The sequence below is a fragment of the Plectropomus leopardus genome, chromosome 22 (assembly GCF_008729295.1).
Source record: "Plectropomus leopardus isolate mb chromosome 22, YSFRI_Pleo_2.0, whole genome shotgun sequence".
NCBI lineage: Eukaryota > Metazoa > Chordata > Actinopteri > Perciformes > Serranidae > Plectropomus > Plectropomus leopardus.
In genome coordinates this window covers 3,542,566-3,559,992 of record NC_056484.1, presented here as the reverse complement: position 1 = coordinate 3,559,992, position 17,427 = coordinate 3,542,566, and the positions used below count along the sequence as shown (strand labels likewise).

General features: G+C 41.9%; 2 protein-coding genes across 2 annotated transcripts in view; one reads left to right on the top strand and one right to left on the bottom strand.

Moving 5' to 3' along the window:
* Positions 1 to 212: 212 nt before the first annotated feature.
* On the top strand, positions 213 to 4,124 carry LOC121961479 (KICSTOR subunit 2-like). Its single transcript, XM_042511477.1, is given in 6 exon segments — positions 213 to 497; positions 500 to 698; positions 1,808 to 2,092; positions 3,179 to 3,452; positions 3,454 to 3,852; positions 3,855 to 4,124. Coding segments are annotated over 6 exon segments (1,338 nt in total). The 5' UTR covers positions 213 to 466; the 3' UTR covers positions 4,005 to 4,124.
* A 3,590-nt stretch (positions 4,125 to 7,714) lies between these two features.
* Positions 7,715 to 17,427, bottom strand: part of LOC121961273 (SLIT-ROBO Rho GTPase-activating protein 1-like) — a 34,185-nt gene continuing 24,472 nt past the window's right edge. The window contains exons 15-23 of the mRNA XM_042511188.1: positions 17,317 to 17,394; positions 17,099 to 17,233; positions 15,932 to 16,037; positions 14,508 to 14,732; positions 13,238 to 13,317; positions 12,749 to 12,929; positions 11,724 to 11,855; positions 9,955 to 10,297; positions 7,715 to 8,167 (exon numbers count right to left, since the gene is read on the bottom strand). Of these exons, the coding sequence (XP_042367122.1) occupies positions 7,715 to 8,167; positions 9,955 to 10,297; positions 11,724 to 11,855; positions 12,749 to 12,929; positions 13,238 to 13,317; positions 14,508 to 14,732; positions 15,932 to 16,037; positions 17,099 to 17,233; positions 17,317 to 17,394 (1,733 nt within the window). The remainder of the gene's footprint in view (positions 8,168 to 9,954; positions 10,298 to 11,723; positions 11,856 to 12,748; positions 12,930 to 13,237; positions 13,318 to 14,507; positions 14,733 to 15,931; positions 16,038 to 17,098; positions 17,234 to 17,316; positions 17,395 to 17,427) is intronic.

Sequence of the window (17,427 nt, the reverse complement as noted above, 5' to 3'; positions counted from 1 at the left end):
AAAAAAGTCATATTATAGTATGTTTTAAAAAGTCTAAAAATGTCTTAAAAAACTCCTAGAATAGCATGTTGGAAAAAAATGACTGATTAGTTTGCCATGAAGGTATTTGAAAAAGTCAAACTACAGTAAAATAATAATACAAAAAAAACGCGTTTATTTTGGTACTCGTGACTTGCCGTATTGTTTATATGCAATGTAGCCAATATGGCGTCGAAGTGTTAGTCACTTACCTTGATGCCGGCATCATATTTTCCAATTATAGTCATTTTAGCACATGTTAAAGCCATTTACGGGCATCTTCATAAATACGCACTTTTTAAAATTATCTTAACATATATTTATGTCAGTAAAGTGTTCGTTTAATGGTTGGAAAATGATCTTTTCTTGCCTTGATGTGAGGTTGTCGTTTAGCCGTTAGCTCGCCGTTAGCTCGCCCGGACGGCAGCGGCCGGCAGCCCGCGGGAGGATGACGGAGGTGGAGGAGCTGCGGCCCGTCCCCCGGAGCGGGCCATCCTGGAGAGCTTCTTCACTCAGCTCGGCTTGTTTTCTTTCGACCGGGCGAAGGACTACGTGGAGAAGGAGAAGGACAGCAGCAAGAGCGCCGGGGCCATCTGGGCCGCGCTGCTGGCCGCTCTGGCTCACCTGGCCGCCGCGGAGAAAGCGTACCACAACATGACATTCCTGGGACAGAAAAATGGGTAAAGTTCATTTATTTTTACAGCAGGTGATTTTGTGAAACAATACTTTATCGGTGGTAATAGTAGTATATTCGTGTGAAAATCTGGGCTTGTCATAGTAGAATTTAAGCCTCTTACAAGCTAAGTTTTGCAGAAAGTAACGTAACCAGGTATTTTACTTTATGGTAAAAGTAGCGATAATGCAGTGCGGAAATACTCTGTAAAAATTAAAGTACTGCAATAAAAATCGTATTTAATAAGACTTGTCTTAAAAAAAGAAATTGCTTGATAATAGATTAAATAAATGAATAAAAGTTGTTTTTTTTTTTTAAAAAAAAGTCACCTTTTACTATTGTCTTGCTATTTGCTTGACATTTCTTGTCCAGTTGCTTCGTGTTTTTCCTGTTTTCAAAAGAAATCATACACATTTTTTGAGGTTTGAGAAAAGAAGCACAAGAAAAACTGATGTTGATCCAGGTTTCAAAGTGATAATAAAAAAGAGGTATATGTAATTGAATATTTTTGATCATAATGTGCTCATCTCTTTAATGTTGCAGCTGGTAAATGTGCAACTGATTTTAATGACTTTAGTTTTTTAAATGATTGCTGGGTAGTTGAACCCTTTGAAACCTGAGTAATTTGGCTTTATTTTAAAAACAGAAGGGAGGAAATGAGAAATAAAAGAAAAAATAAATCGAAAAAAAAACAAAAAAAGAAAAAGAAAAAAAATAGTAAATGTAAAAAAAAAAAACTTACCAGAAAATAGTACTTAAAATTACAAATCTTATTCTTAAAATTGAATTCTAATAATTCAAAATATAGTTCTCTGGATTTTTTTTCTCCATAGCTATTTTTCCCTAGAAATAATTGACTAATTCTACTAATATGTCATCATTTGCATGCCATTTATTGCCACTTTTCTCATTGCCTTTTCCCCCGTGTTTTTGAAATAATTCAAACCAATTTGCTCAAAAACAAGAGCAGCACAAGAAAAGTGATTATACGCAGCTCATATACAGCTACATATTTCTAACACCAGATGGCGCTGTATACCACGAATGATGAAGAAATCATCCTCATGCAGCTCACAGCAGAAGACTGATTCCTCCTTCCTCTCTGTCTGCAGGCAGCCAGTCCTTCTTCAGCCGTAAAGACTCCATCCGAAACATCTACACCTCGCTGTACAACGAGCTCAGGAAGGTGGTGACGGCGGGACGTCACGGCCAGCTGGGCTCCGCCTCTTACCTGGAGGACCTGCTGTCACACCTGTCGGAGCAGCTCTGTCACTTCACTCAGGCCCGGATGGAGATGGCCGACCTGTACGAGAAGATGCACGCGCTGGGCAGCCAGAAGAGCATCAACTCAGACGAGCTGGTCACCACGCTGGAGGCCGTCCTGCATAAATACAGCTCAAAGTGAGCATGAGTTCGCACCAACATTTACTCAAATACTGTTTTATTCTGATGTGCTATAGTGAATTTCTTGTACTTGACTTTATTGTTTCTGCTACTTTATACGTCCATTTCACTTTATTCCAAAGGGAAATATTATATGAAATACGATGCACTAAGCGCACAAAATCTGCTTTTTGTGTAATTTTATTCCTTAACCCTTTGAAACCAGAGCAAATTGGCCTCAAGAACATAAGAAAAAGGAATTGAGCAAATTTATAAATTAAGTTACATTAAAAGTTGAAAGAACATTTCCTAAAAATAAGCACACCAAAAAAACTGAAAATAAATAAATAAATACAAGAAAATGATATGAAAAAAGCTAAAATTAATATACAGTTAGAATAATTAGTTTCCTTATTATATTTAAAATGTTATCGAAATTACTTTTTACACACTTCTCTGTGTTTATTTCCTTGTTTTTTTTTTTTAAACTTCACTCTTTTCTTCCTTTTTTGCTTCTTTTCAGATAACTCTTTTACTATTTTTTCTGTAATTTCAAGGGTCATTTCTCGTTTGGTTGCTCATCGCCCTTTTCCCACATTTTTGAAAGAAATGAAGCCAATTTGCTCAGGTTTTAAAGAGTTAAACAAGTTGATTAAACAAAAATTAAAAAAACTACAGATAAACTTGTAAACAGAGGTGACACATTGAGGTTGGAGGAGGAAAACTTTCTGCTTAATCCAGCAAACGCAGAATTCTACCTTTTTCCCTCGAGACGTGTCAGCAAAACCGTGTCCTGCCGCTGGAGCAGGAACACAAACTGCATGACTGAGCTGTTGACGGAGCTGCAGCAGGTCGCACGGTGACACGCCGCACACATCACTAATGTGACCGCGCGCTCAAGGGTGAAGGTGACGTTCTCGTTTCTCCTGCAGAAACACGTGGAGCCCAAATATAGTGTGTGTGTGTGTGTGTGTGTGTGTGTGTGTGTGTGTGTACGTGTGTGTACGGACAAAGTGACGGCTGCATTCAGTTCAGTAAAAATCAGGCCAGCTTCTTTTTTTCGTGCGTTTGCTCGTGTTCCCACTAACCTCGTGTTCCCTGCAGGTTCCACCACCCGATCCTGGGCCGCGTGGAGGAGGGCTTCCAGACGGAGGTGGACGTGGTGACCCAGCTGCTGCGCTGCCAGGCCCAGGTGTCTGAGTGGCACTTCCTGCCCGCTCTGCTCAGCCTGCACGGCGCCAACTCCAAGCTCATCGCCTGGGGTCAGCTGTTCCAGCGGCAGAAAGAGACCCGCAAGCATCTGTTCGGAGGTCAGTCCCAGAAGGCCGTGCAGCCGCCGCACCTGTACGTGTGGCTGCAGCGCTTCCAGGCGGCGCTTCCTCGCAAAGTTCAGCTTCTATTTCCACGAAGCGCTGAGCCGACAGACCGCTCCGGCCGACATGAGAGCGCTGACCGCTCGCACCACGCCGGACTACCACGGCAAGATCTGCTCCTTCATCCGCAAACACGACGCCAGCAACGTGTCTCTGGTGTTCGACAACCGCGGCTCTGAGAGCTTCCAGGGCCACGGCTACCACCACCCGCACTCCTACAGAGAGGCACCGAAGGGCGTGGAGCAGTTCCCCGCCGTGGTGTCCCTGCCGTCGGGGGAGCGGCCGTTGACGCACTGGCCAAACGTCATCATGATGATGGGGGACCGCGCCACTGAGCTCAACACTCTGGACAAGGTGGTGCACTTCTACGACGATAAAGTTCAGAGCACCTACTACCTGACGCGGCCCGGCCCGAGCCGCACTTCACGCTGGTCGTTATCTTCGACGGCCGGAAGTCGGAGAAAGATCTGCACATCGCCGCCTTCCTGCAGGAGATCTCCGGCTCGCTGAGGAACTCCAAACCCTTCAGCACCCTCAAACCCGGATCAAAGGGCTGAAACACGAACTCATGAAGAACCTCGAGTCATTTCAGATAAATAAGATGGTTAAACCTTTAAAAACTCAGCAAACTGGTGTGATTTCCTACAAAAACATGGAAAGAAATCAATCAGCAACTTTACGAGAAATGACCCAAGAATAGAAAAAAAAAATTCACAAAGTTAAACCTACAAGAAAATGATCTGAAAATTAGCACAAAAAAGAAAAAAAAAACAGTGGATGCAGAAAGAAAAAAATATTATTTTTATGTAACTTAATTTTAAATATATAATTCTTTAATTAAAAAATACCTTTCCTGAAAATTTCCCGTTTTTTGGTGTGACAATTTCCGAATGATTCTTTCTTTGTTAGCCAATTTTCAGATTATTTCTGTCATTTTATTCTAATTTCTTGCCAAGATGCTCTTTGCCTTTATGACGTTTTTGAAGAAATCAAACCAATTTGCTCACGTTTCAAAGGTTTAAATGCTTGTTCGAGTCGTCTGAACGCAGCACCAGAAAGCTGATGTTGATCAAAGCGTTAAATATTCTAATATAAAACTGTTGACTGCGGTCCAACTTCTGGTTTGTTTAACAGACTTTTATGTTGAATTTTGCCAAAAATGTTCCAGACCAAAGAGATGCACCAACGACTGATTCTGAGGCTGCGACAGTACAAACAGTACGCTGGGAGCGCTTCAATCCTGTTAATTTAAAATGTATGAAAGATTTTAATTATTTTGCATCAAGTTCTGTTTTAAAATGTTAATATTTTTGTTAATAGCTTATATTTACTGTGCTTGATACAATATAAATAAAGCTTTGACATGATTGTGGAATTGACTGACTGATGACTCATTAATGAAAGTAAGATTTTGTTTCAGCCAACTGGAAACCTAAAAGGCTGATAAATCAAGTCAATGCTGAACCGCAGTTCCTCTAACGTCCACTTGAGGCTGGCTCTACAGTTCTCCAAAATCCAAAGGAAAAATCAGATCCCCTCATTCCCTTCATTACACATTTTTACCAATAAATTTCCATGACTTTTCCATGAGTTTGAGGCAAATTACAAGACTACATTCTCTGAAATTACAACCGATACTCCTTATCGGTTCTTCTTCACTACTTTAAAAAAGCTTAAACAAAACATGTTACTCAAAACAGAAAAAGCAGAACAGGATTAGAATTGAATATTTAAATTTGATGGAGGGGCTGTAAGTCATTTATGAGAGGGGAGAGGCGTATAAAATAGTTTTTTAAGCGCTGGGGAGAGACCTATGTTTTTGATTTCGGCTTTAGGGGAGAGGGCATACTACTTTACATTACTGTATTTTGTATTTATTTTACTGCCTATTTTTAAAGATAACATGCCTTTCTGCAGGCTTAGAGGTATGTTTTATTTAATTTAAATTTTTTTGGAGATCATTTTGATAATTTTTTTCTTTATCTTTATTGTTTAATTAAATATTTTTAAATGTGGCTATTTTTTTTTTTTTTTTTTTTTAAATTTTTGGTGATGTTTTTAGGAAAGTTAAATGTTTTAAAATTGGCTATTTTTTTTACTTTAAATTTTATTTTTTGCGATTAAGAAAAATATTTTGGCGATTTTCTTTCTTTGAAAATTAAAAATAAAAAAGGCACATATTGAGCATTATAACAATTTTTGTCTAACAGCAAATTATAACTATAGAGCCAAAGTGAGAAAACTCATGACATTTGTAACTTTTAAATTTGGGGGCGTGACAGAAAAAGTGTAAGAAGCCGTTAATTTAGAGAACACACTTGGAGGTTTATTGAGTGTTCAAACAAAACATTTAGCCACATTTCTTTTAAAAAAGTTTTGATCGATTTTAATGACTCGTATGCTAATTTATTCTGATTTATTTATAATATAAATACAACACGTTGATACAATCCATTTGGCTATATGAGCTCATCTTTAGGAAGCTCAGTTTTTCAAATACAGCAACACTAACAGACAAAAACCATTTTCCGTTATTATGAAACACATTCAAAGAAACCTCCCTTTGAGTTAAAATGCACCAACATGTTATGATGCTACATGCCAAGTACACAATCCTATACATCAAAGTGCAATGTCACAATGGGTTAATGCTAGAATTCATAATTCAGTAAATCTACTAAACACTTTATGATTATTTCATTCAGAGTGCTGCTGCTCTTCGTTCAGGACATGCGTGAGTGGACTCCCCAAAAAAGACAAGGATTAAAAAAAAGGCACTTTCACATACACACACACACGCCCAGCTCATGTTTGATCACCACACACACACACACACACACACACACACACACACACACACACACACACACACACACACACACACACACACACACACACACACACACACACACACACACCAGTTACCAGCCCGGTTGGAGGCCACATTCAGTGTGCTGTTCAAGTGTTTTTTTTTTTTGTTTTTTTTTGGGCGTTTACACACAAAGCCCCACCCTGTTAGCTTATTGTGAATTTAAGGTTAACTAGTGACTTCAGTGACTTCACAAGCAGGTAAACCATTACTACACACACACAGACACACACACACACACGTGCACGCACAGACACACACACACACACACACACACACACACACACACACACACACACAGGAAGTGGCATGCTTTTTGCACTCGTTTCCCCAACTTGCACTTGCGTGTTCTGGCACTCAAGGCAGGCATGAATTATCTATCATCTATCACTATTCTAGTGCTTCTGCACTTACAAGGGAGCAGAACAAGGGCAGGCAAGCAGAACACACACTCGTCTTCGTACACACTCACACGAACAAGAACAAAATCATACGCCCAATAACCCCCCCCCCCCCCCCCCCCCCCCCCCCGTCCCAGAAAAAGTTCTGTCCAAGCTCCTCCACCACTCAACCATCACACCCTGTTTGAAGCTCCGCCCCCTCCCACACCCTCCGAAAAACACAAGAAGGCTGTTAAAAAGTTTAGTGAGTCGCCGCAGCAGCTCGCTGAACATTCAATAGATGGCTGAACAGTCGTTAAATACTGGAAACATTCATTAAATAGCTGGACGTTGGTTAAATAACGTGAAGTTTGGTGTCACTGACGACCTCAGGAGGCGTTTTTCGTGGTTTTGAGGTGAAAGTGAGCTTAGCAGCTGAAACCGAGTGGAAAAATAAAAAAATAAATTATAAAGTCACATCGTCGTTGGCGTCACTCTGCCGGGTCCTCCTCCTTCAGATACAGCAGCCGATCGATCGGTCTCTACGTACACAGCGGCCTTTTTTTGGTGACGGGCTCCGCAGCTAAAGCCTATCGTCATGACAGCACAGCCAACATTCACGGCACTGAAACTACATTTTACTGGAGCTGCACTACACTCCCCACGTCTCCCCCGACTACCTCATATACAGGACAGGACGCTCCGCTTCGTTCCTGTGTCTCTTCTTCATCAGCACTTCTTTTAGCTAACCTCTGATAAATGCTTCGATACATGGAGAAAGTAAACTCCTACACACCAAGAGAGTACACACCAACCTGACAACACAGAAATATCATGGCATATCATATCATAGGTCATGTCATATATTTTAGTTTATTACTACATTAAAACCCTTTTCTCTGTCCTACCCTTTCTACCCTCATGTTGATTATAAACATTAAGCAGTACCCTGATCTCCTCTTCTGGCCCAGTTTTGGCCCGGGTCGGCCTGATTTGGCCTTCGTCGGCCTGTTTTGGCTCACATGGTGCAGGATTTGTCCAGCGGTGGGGGCAGAGGCGGGGTGCTGCTCTTGGGCGGGACTACAGGTTTGGGCCGCAGGGCGGGGGGCCGCAGCGGAGCCCCCATACGAGAAGCTGCCACAGGTTTAAAGGAGCCCAGGGTGTCGGGGGAGGGGTTGGCCGGTCGGGGGGGTCCGGGCGGAGGTCCGGGGAGCGGGCTGATTGGACTCAGAGGGCTGAGGGGGCTCGGGGTGCCGGGGGTCCCGGGAGTGCCGGGGGTGCCGGGTGTCCCCGGTGTGCCTGGGGTGCTGGGGGTGCTGTGGGGGCTGGGAGACTCAGAGGAGCAGGTGGTGACGGGGCCGTTCTTCACCTGCTCCAGAGTGTCCAGTACCACGTCGGGAGCCGGCCGGCAGCCCTGCCGCTCCAGCTGCCGGAGCTCCCCCAGAGCCACCGTCACCGTCTCCTCGATGTCCTGCAGGAGGACAGAGGACAATTAAAGAGTCCATGAAGAGAAGCAAATAGACTTCACAGCTTCACTGGAAAAGCCATAGTTTCACAACAGGCCGGTTTCCATCACAGATCTGCACAAAACGTACGCAATATTTCAGAAATGTTGATAAAACACAATTGCGACTGTGTTTCTTTTGAGTGATGTTAAGCAGCTAACATTCACAGAAGCACGGCGATGGATGTTCAAAACATCAGCAGGTTTATTTCTGCTGCAGCCGCCGCACTAACCGTCATTATTTCCAATCGACGGCACGAAGGCGTGAAACAAGCTTACTGACTGATCCACAAACTGTGAACACAAAAGGGTCTGAGGGAGGGCAGTCAGACGCACATCGCGCAGGTGCAAGGCTACAGCAGCGTACCAGAGAAAAACAACAAGTAACGCCTGCATGCTTACTTCATTAGGCCAAAAAACATTTAAAAAATTGACCTGACAAAGATTCAAGTAGGATCATAACGTCGTCTTAAACACAATAGAGCTTCCTGCGCATTTATTTATTAGTGGCGGCTCTTTAGGAGCTCTGTTGGAAAATATATACTGTTTGGTTGTGCACTGCACCAAACTCTCAGAGTGCAGATTTACTCTGGGCACAGCTAAAGCAGCAGAACACCAGGCGCAGTCAAAGTGAAACGTAGTCGCGCTTGGTCGAAAAGTTTGCATTCACTCCCTCTGCCGCAGCTGCTCCTCTGTATCGATCGTCTCTGATCAGAAAAACACATCAATTTATCCGGCACACGACACAAACTGCTGCTGAAGAGTTAAGATCGCATGATGAGTTCTACAAGTGCTGCACTGACCTGCAAAAACATCCAAATTTAGAGAGGTATGTAGGTGGAGGACAGAATGATAAAAAACACACAAGGTGAAAAAAAAGGTTTTTAAATTCTGATTTGACTCTTTCATATGTGCTCCTAAATCAGACAGGTCGAGTTTTTGCAGTGTGACCTCAGTCTGAATATTCAGAATTCATGCATGATGCACTTTACGTCACTCTGCGGAGATGTGCTGACAGATGTCGTTAGAAGCGGTCCCTGACATCCTGAATTTTGGATGAAATCTGTTTTTAGCAAAGCCACTCATGTCTCGATCCACACGTGTACAGAGGAAGCAGCCATGGCTCCATAATAAAACATTTCCCTCTCTTCATTCTCACGATCATCTGCCAGGATTATTTCACACAATTCCACTGACAAAATTTTTATAATTTTTTAACAATTTTTAAAGGACCCATATTTAAAAAAAAAAAATTGTCTTGCATTTTTTTAAACGTACATTTAAACTCAAAAATATTCAAAAATAATTTTAACCAGCTGGCATGCATGAAGGGAGACAGAGAATGTGTGGAAAAAATGAAGAAATGTATGACGGTAAACAAAAAATAAACAATGCAAATTAGACCAATGTAACATCTTCAGCTAAAGAAAATAAATTTACCGATATGATACACTATAAAGTCACCATTATTTTAGTTTTACACAAAAACACAGCACAATAAAAAGAGATTATAGCCATTCTAAAGGGGAAACCATAAAAAAAGCGAGCACGAATACCAAAGATTTGCTCCTTAATGTTGTAAATTGAATATTTACATGATACCATTTAACAGCTGCAGTTACTGATCATTCTTCATGAGTGACCCATTTCACATAATTCAATTTTAATCCATTAAATATTGATTAACGCAGCTGTAATTAATGCCATCTATTTAAGTTAATTAGCTGAATCTGAGTGTGTGTGTGTGTGTGTACCTGAGCCAGTGTGTCGGGGTCCAGCGCTCTGGAGCGGTGGGAATCGCTGAAGCCGTGCTGTCCGCTGCTGGAGCGCCGGATGGGCGTGTCCTCCGGCCTCCGCAGTGAATCATGTCGGCTCACCGTCATGGTCACAGCGGCTGCAGAGCGACGGCGGCGCTCCGGGCTGTCGAGGGGTGGGGTCAAGCCCTGGCCCCGCCCAAGCAGCAGCTCCCTGGGGCTGAAGTGACCCGTCACCGGAGGGGAGCTTCTCTCCATGACGCCCCCGTTCCCGTGGCAGTGGCTGTCGTTGGAGCGGCCGAGGGGGCGGCGGAATAAACCGTCAGTGCGCTTCCTCCTGTGACTGTCGACAGGAAGTACAAACACTGTGAGCTGAAGTTTACAGAAACTCAGAGACGACTCCGGGTTGAAGGATGATTCTGGCTGTTGTGAGCGGATAGAAACAAGATGAAGATGATGATGATTCAGAGCAGTGATACCCGCGGGCTGCATCTGGACTCTGATAGGATGCCGGGTGAAATTAAAGTGATTCACACGGTGAATTGTTTTTGTACTTTTAGTTTACATAAGGTGCCAGAGTGCATAAAACAGCATCAAAATAGAGCTTGTTTATCAAGTAAAGTGCCAGTGGATCCCCCCTCATCCCCGACAGAGGTCCTAGCTAAGCCCCTCATGTCCTAAAATCCTAGAAATGTCTTAAAATCCCAGAAACGTGCTAAAATCCTGAAAATGTCCAAAAAGTCCTTGAAATGTCCTAAAGTCCGTAAAATGTCCTAAAATATGAGAAATGTCCAAAATCCTAGAAATTTGGGAAAGTCCTTGAAACATCCTAAAATCCTAGAGATGTCGTAAAGTCCTAAAAATGGCCCCTGGCCTCCTGTCATTTTGCAAAAGTGGCCCTCGAAGCAAAGCAAGTTCAGTATCCCTGATTTCGAAAATGCACATCTGTACATCTGTTACATTTTCTAAAGGTTTTAAAGGGTCAGTTTTTCACGGTGAGCACAAAGATTAAACTCAAACTTTTTATTTAACCAACAAATAGCCCCAAAATCACATCGCAAACTCACCAGACTCACTTTTAATAAACAGTAATTTTGGCGTGAAAAGAGCTCGCCTTCTTTCACATCTGACTGGGTGAATAAAGGTTATATCTCAAACAATCCAGAGCTGGGGATTATTGGAGTAAAGACAAACCAAGACAGCTTCTCTGATTTTTATTTTGTTTCTGTCGACTTGAATAAAGTATGCTTTAAGATGATAAAATTGCTTTTTATTTAAATTCAGTCTGGTGGGTTTGATAATTGTGATTTAAGGGCTTATTTTGGTTAAACAAAAAGGATACTGCTCTTTAAAAAAACAAGAATATTTTTAGTGGACGTAGACTGATGGTGTAAACATGCTCGGAGTGGTTACATCGCAGCCTATTTCACTCAATACTGGACCAGCTTAAAAAACGTTTGTTCCCATTCGTCTGTTAGACACAAAAACATGAGAAAATAGAGTCCAGGTTGAAAAATACTGAAGTCAGGCTTTAAATAAAGCGTACAAATACTTCTTCCATCACTGCTGCACACCCACATCTCTTCATAAGATCACGTCTTGTTCGGGATGAGTATGAAAGTAAAAGGTGTGCGATGTCTGCAGACGGGAAGTCGCATGAGAAACAGAAGTGATAACAGCCTGATGGTATTTATAGAGGCGAGAGAACGAGCGGCTGGAACCGTCTCTCTCCTCTCCTGTGCTAATGAAAGGTATCTTACGTGACAGACCTGTTGTAGGTCTCTGGTGGTCTGATGTCGGTCGGAGAGCTCAGTTCGCTCCTGGACCTCTTGTCGTCGGTGCTGCTGCTTCCCCCGTCGCTGTCCGCCTTCTGGCTGAGCGTGTCGGACATGACGTCGGCCCTGAACACAGCAGGAGACTCTCAGTCAGGACAAACGGCTCTGAGACGGGAGAGCTGAGCTAAGACAACACACCAATCATCAATTAAGTGATCGATAGCGTGCGGTTAGTGACTCCCTCAGTCCAATAAGTCCGTTAATCAACACACAGATCCACCTGCAGCCATCACTGCAGCCCGTCAATGAATCACATGAGACACGTCTGTTAACTAGAGCTGAAGAAGACACGTTTTACTGCACGGCACTTTGCTTTATTATGCTTATTAATATAATATAAAATAAAATAAGAGTGCCCCTTTAAATCTTTCTTAGTCAAATAAACCTCAGAAATCTCTGAATTTAGAGAGGGGACACAGAATGGCAAAAAGGGACACATGCACATGTGTTTCTGTGTGCACACAGAAAAATCCATGACTTTTAAATGACTTTGAGGCAAATTTTAAAGATTACATATTCTCTTAAACGACAACTGATAGTCCTTATCTGTTCGTTTTTATTACTATACAATATATTTTTTAATTATTTAACAAAAATCAACTCAGAACAGAATTAGAACTGAATATTAAAATATATCTTAGAGACTGTTGCAAAAAGGGGGAGGCATGTCAAATATTTTTTTTAAGCTGGGGAGGGATTTATGCTTTTTTATTTCAGCTTATTGGAGAGGAATACAACTTTAAATGGCTGTATTTTGTATTTATTTTATTAATTTTCAAGCCATGTTTTCTTTAAACATTTTTTCTGTGATTTTTGAAAGGGAAAAAAAGGTGATTATTTCAATTTTTTTCCTTTAAAAATTTTTGGGTGATTTTCAAAAACAAAAATTGACGTTATTTATTTCTTTTGAATTTTTTTAGCGAAAAATTACACCATTTATAATCAAACCGTGCACTCGCCTGTCCTTCACCACGATGTACTGGTGAGGCACCAGGCCGTGGTTGCCGTTGTGCCGCCCCTCCCACCAGTCATGTGACGCTCGCTGGAAGAGCTGCAGCGACGCTCCCTTCTTGAAGGAGAGCTCGCGGCCCGACCGGCCCACGTAGTCGAACCTCGCCACCGCCTCCACGCCCTCACCCTCTGCGGAGAAAAGAGGAGGAGGAGGAGATGAAGATAAGAGATGAACCTGAACCTGTCAATCAGCCGTCTCTGCGGCTTTGTTCCTCCTACAGCTCGACCAATCAGAACACAGCATGCAAACAGTCTTTTCTATTAATCCTGATAGAGAGAGAAGGGAGGAGGAGGAGGAGGAGAGCGGAGGGAGGGAGCATGGTGGGGGAGTTGTCTCCATGGCTGCTGTTGCCGTAGCAACCACTCTCCACCAGGGACACACACAGCGGGATGGAAGTGTGGGGGCGAATTGTTTGAAGGTCAGGGGTCGTGCATACCCTCGTCGCTGGTCTGGGTCTCTGTGCCGCCGTCGGGCTCGGCCTCCTCCAGCGCCCCCGGCTCGCTGAACGGACTCTCGCTGCAGGAGGAGGAAGAGGAGGAGAAGAAGAAGAGGAGCTCAGATCGACATGCTGTCCATTCAACATGGGAACAAAAGGAGGACGCACAGATGGAGACGAGGCTGCTGATCGAGAGTCTGAAGACGTTTTATGCAACAATCAGCTTCAGCCGAGAGTCAAGAGTTCAGTTCATGAGAGGAAAACGACACACTGACTGAACGCAGAGACGCTTTCTAAAATCACTGGATTAATGTCATAAACACAGAAAAAAACTTGTTTCTGATGTTACGATGTTAAATCATATGTGAGGAAATAATTGACACTCCCACAGCATTAGTTTTTTCCCCCAAACCTCCCTCTAAACCCTCTCTACGCACTTCCACTCAGTTTCCGTGTTCAGAGGATCCGCCACATCAAGCTCTGTCCCAAACCACCTCGCCATCCAACAGCGATCCTGCATCGATGCCGACTTATTGAAAACGTGCAACTGCATATTGTGTTCGTCACGATGACGCGCCGTACAAAAGCAGTTCTGTGTGACGATCCTTAGGAATGTAAACTACGAGATTGTCATACAAATGTTAACATCTTAAATATTTGATTCTATTCAGGATCAAATACACCCGTCTCTAGTCTCTAGAAAACAGCAGACATGCTTATTTTATTATAAAATGTCGTATATTTGCTGAATGAGCTCCATTGTGAAGGAATGTTCTGTTACATGCCATCAATATATCGTCTTAATACAAAATAAAGTGAGTTAAAAAAAAAAGTTGTGTATTTGCGAGAACTCGCAAAAAACGATCAACATCACAATAAAAACTGATGAGATGTTTACAAAAAAAGACCAGTGAATCTTATGACTAAGGTTTATTCCCATATATGTTTTTTCCTTCCTTATTAAATTATTTTTTCCCTGTTAAAGTGGACGTGATTTGTTTTATTTTTGGTGCACATTCTTCTCTTACAGCATACACTTCGTTTTCACCTGCTTGCAATGGCAAAAGAAATAATAAAAACAGTTTGAGTGAAGAGCAGATTCAGTAATCCCTCAGTGGTTAAAATGCTGTCTGTGATGATGAGTTAAATTACGGAGCAGCACAGTGAACACTTCTGGGTCAGAGTGGAAAAATGGTAATAACATTAAGATATTATAATAGGATGAATATAAATAGTGACTAATGAAATAACTGAGTATGAATGAACTCACCAGTACTGGTCTCCCGTCATACACTTCTCGTACACGGGGCCGGGCAGCTCCTTGGTGTCGGGGAAGATGTTGTCGTGGTTCAGGATGACCGTCTTGATGACCTCATTGACGTGCGCCTGACAGGCTACCTGGTCCAGCGTGTCCGGCGTGGGCAGGAGGGTGGGGCCGAAGACGATGGCCAGGTTCCCAGCATCCATCATGTTCTCGTCGCTGTACTGGGAGAGGCTGCGGGGAAGGAGAGGACACAGAAGTGTCTGAAACATTTGGCTAAATTTTTCTATAAAAAGCATTTTTTAAAAAGCAGTTTGGGTTCTTATACAACAGCCATCATCATATTTTTAAATTCACACCCAGCTGTTTCTGCTCAGCTGCCATATCTGTAATTATAAGGGCCAGCAGGTTTGAAAGGCGTTCTCTTTAAAAATTCATGGCGATTTTTTTTCTATACATTTTTTTTTGGTGATTTTTAAAGACAACATTTTGTTGACATTTTGTTTTAAAAAAAACAAACAAACAAAACTTATTGATTTTTTTAAAATTATTTTTTGGGTGATTTTTAAAGAAAAAATTATGCTGATATTTTTCTTAATAAAAAAAGTGATTTTTAAAGAAAAATGTGCCGTTCTTTTTTTCCCTTAAATTTTTTTTGTTATTTTTAAAGACAAAAAAAATCAGCTACTTATTGTTTTTTTTGTTTTTTTAATTTTGGGTGATTTAAAAAGGAAACATACCTTCCTGTGGGCTTTGAAAGGCAAGCAAATGTAACCATTTTTTTCCTTTAAAATTATTTGGCCATTTCTAAATTGTAAAGATAATTTTTTTCTTCAAAACTCATCAAAAATGACATTTGTCACAATCTGAAACTGTAAAAACTGAAATTGTTGTTGGATTTTCCAACAGTCATTAAATGCAACATGTGTTTTTATACAGGTTTGTGAAACAAAATTTTTCCAAAACTTTGAGGATATTTTAAGTTTTACAAAACTTTTCCAAGCCTGGAAATTTCGATTTACACATTCCATGACTTTTCCAAGTTACGAACCCTGAACGCGTCTTGATAAAATACTGATGTTAAAATACAACCACCAAACAAAAACAAACCTGTTTTTTTGACAGTGAGGCAGCTCCTGTTTAAATAAAACTGCAGCTGAATGCACTTCACTGTGCTGTTAATAATTGCAATGATATTTTCAAGCTGGTACATCACACCTGCACATCACACTCAGCCCCCCCCCCCCATCGCTCGCTGCTCTTTCTATATTTATTTGAGAGGCTGCAGAGCTGCTGTTTTATCATCTCTACGTGTTGTAAGTGAGCTCTTTACTACAGGAGAGGTTTATGGCCTCTCCGCAGCTTCAGGACGAGAGGAACAATTCTGTGAAAATGGACAAAAACAATATAATGAAGTGTGAGTGAAAACTCACTGGTTGAGGAAGGCGAACAGGTAACGCATCACCACCAGCGTCGCCCTCGGGACGCCTAGAAGGATCTTACGGATGCACTGCGCTCTCTCGTACATGTTCTCGATCCCTGCGGCAAGAAACACACATCAGAACAGCCGTCATCGTCACCATCAGTCTGCGAGACAGCGAGAGGTGTCCGTGACACGACGACAGCAGACGGCTGCTTATCTCTGCCGAGGAGGGACGACTTTCAAAAAACACAAAGAGACACTGAAGAGAAACAAAGACAAGAAACTGAGAGGGGAGGTGTGTGTGTGTGTGTGTGTGTGTGTTGAAGAGAGAGTCTTTTTTTCTACATCTTGCTCATGTCCATGTATGGGCTTCATGTCAGCAGCACAAATGTTCCAGGTCACATGTAAGACTCGTGTTGAGGTCTGAGGAGTCGCAGACAGTCAGAAAACAGAAGAAGTGAAGTACTTATACACACATTTAAAGATGTTTTTATTTGAGTATTTCTGTGTTGGGAGGTTTTGTACTTTTACTCTTTACTACAGAAAATATCATGGTTTTTACTGCACTACGTTTATTTAAAAGACAAGATTTTACTTTTACAAGGAATAGTGTTCAACACGATATACGATTTGTAAGTGGACGTTTATTCTGAGATAATGATGTCCTCAGTAAGTTTTAACCCTTTAATACTGGAGCAACTTGGCCTGATTTTGTTTCTAAAACATGGGAAGAGAGCAAAGAGCAACTTAAGAAGAAATTGCCCCCAAAAAAGCAAGAAATTAGTAAAAAGGTATTAGAAAACTACCTAAAAATATAAAATCAAAAAACACAACAAGAAAATGATTTGACATTTCTGTCTGTAACATAATTTTAAATATATAAGTAAAAGAGTTAGAAAGATATATTTTTGGGACATTTTTTGATTTTTTTTGGTCACCTTTTATTAGTTGTTTGGAGTTTGCGGGACATTTCCCATCATGTTTTTAACCTTGTTTTTTGAAAGAAATGAAAACCAATTTTCTCAGGTTTCAGAGATTTAAATGCTGAAGAAAGGCGTCTGAAAGCAGCACAAAAACAGTGATGTCTATCCAGGTGTTAAAGGGTTAAGTGACGCTGTGTCTATAGCTGTGTGTGTTCAGATTTGTTGCACATGAGCAGTAAACAGATGTTACTCACGGACGCAGGAGATGAGGTCATTGAACCTCTCCTTGGGGAACAGCGGGTTCTCCAAACCCCTGAAGTAAAGCTTCAACACTCCGGCCACAGAGTTGATGTCGTGGTTGCTCTCCTCATCAATCAGTGGGTCGTTACCTTGACGATGAGACAAAAAGAGTCAGTTACATCCTTACCTACCTGAGGCTGTCAATCATGTGACCTCGAGGTTGACCTCTCACCTCTCTCAAAGGAGTTCTTGATGTCGTTGACCTCCACCTGTGACCCTGACACCCGAAATATGCCCTGATGCTGAAGACCTGTTGGGGACAGACGGGTGTTTGTCTTTCAGT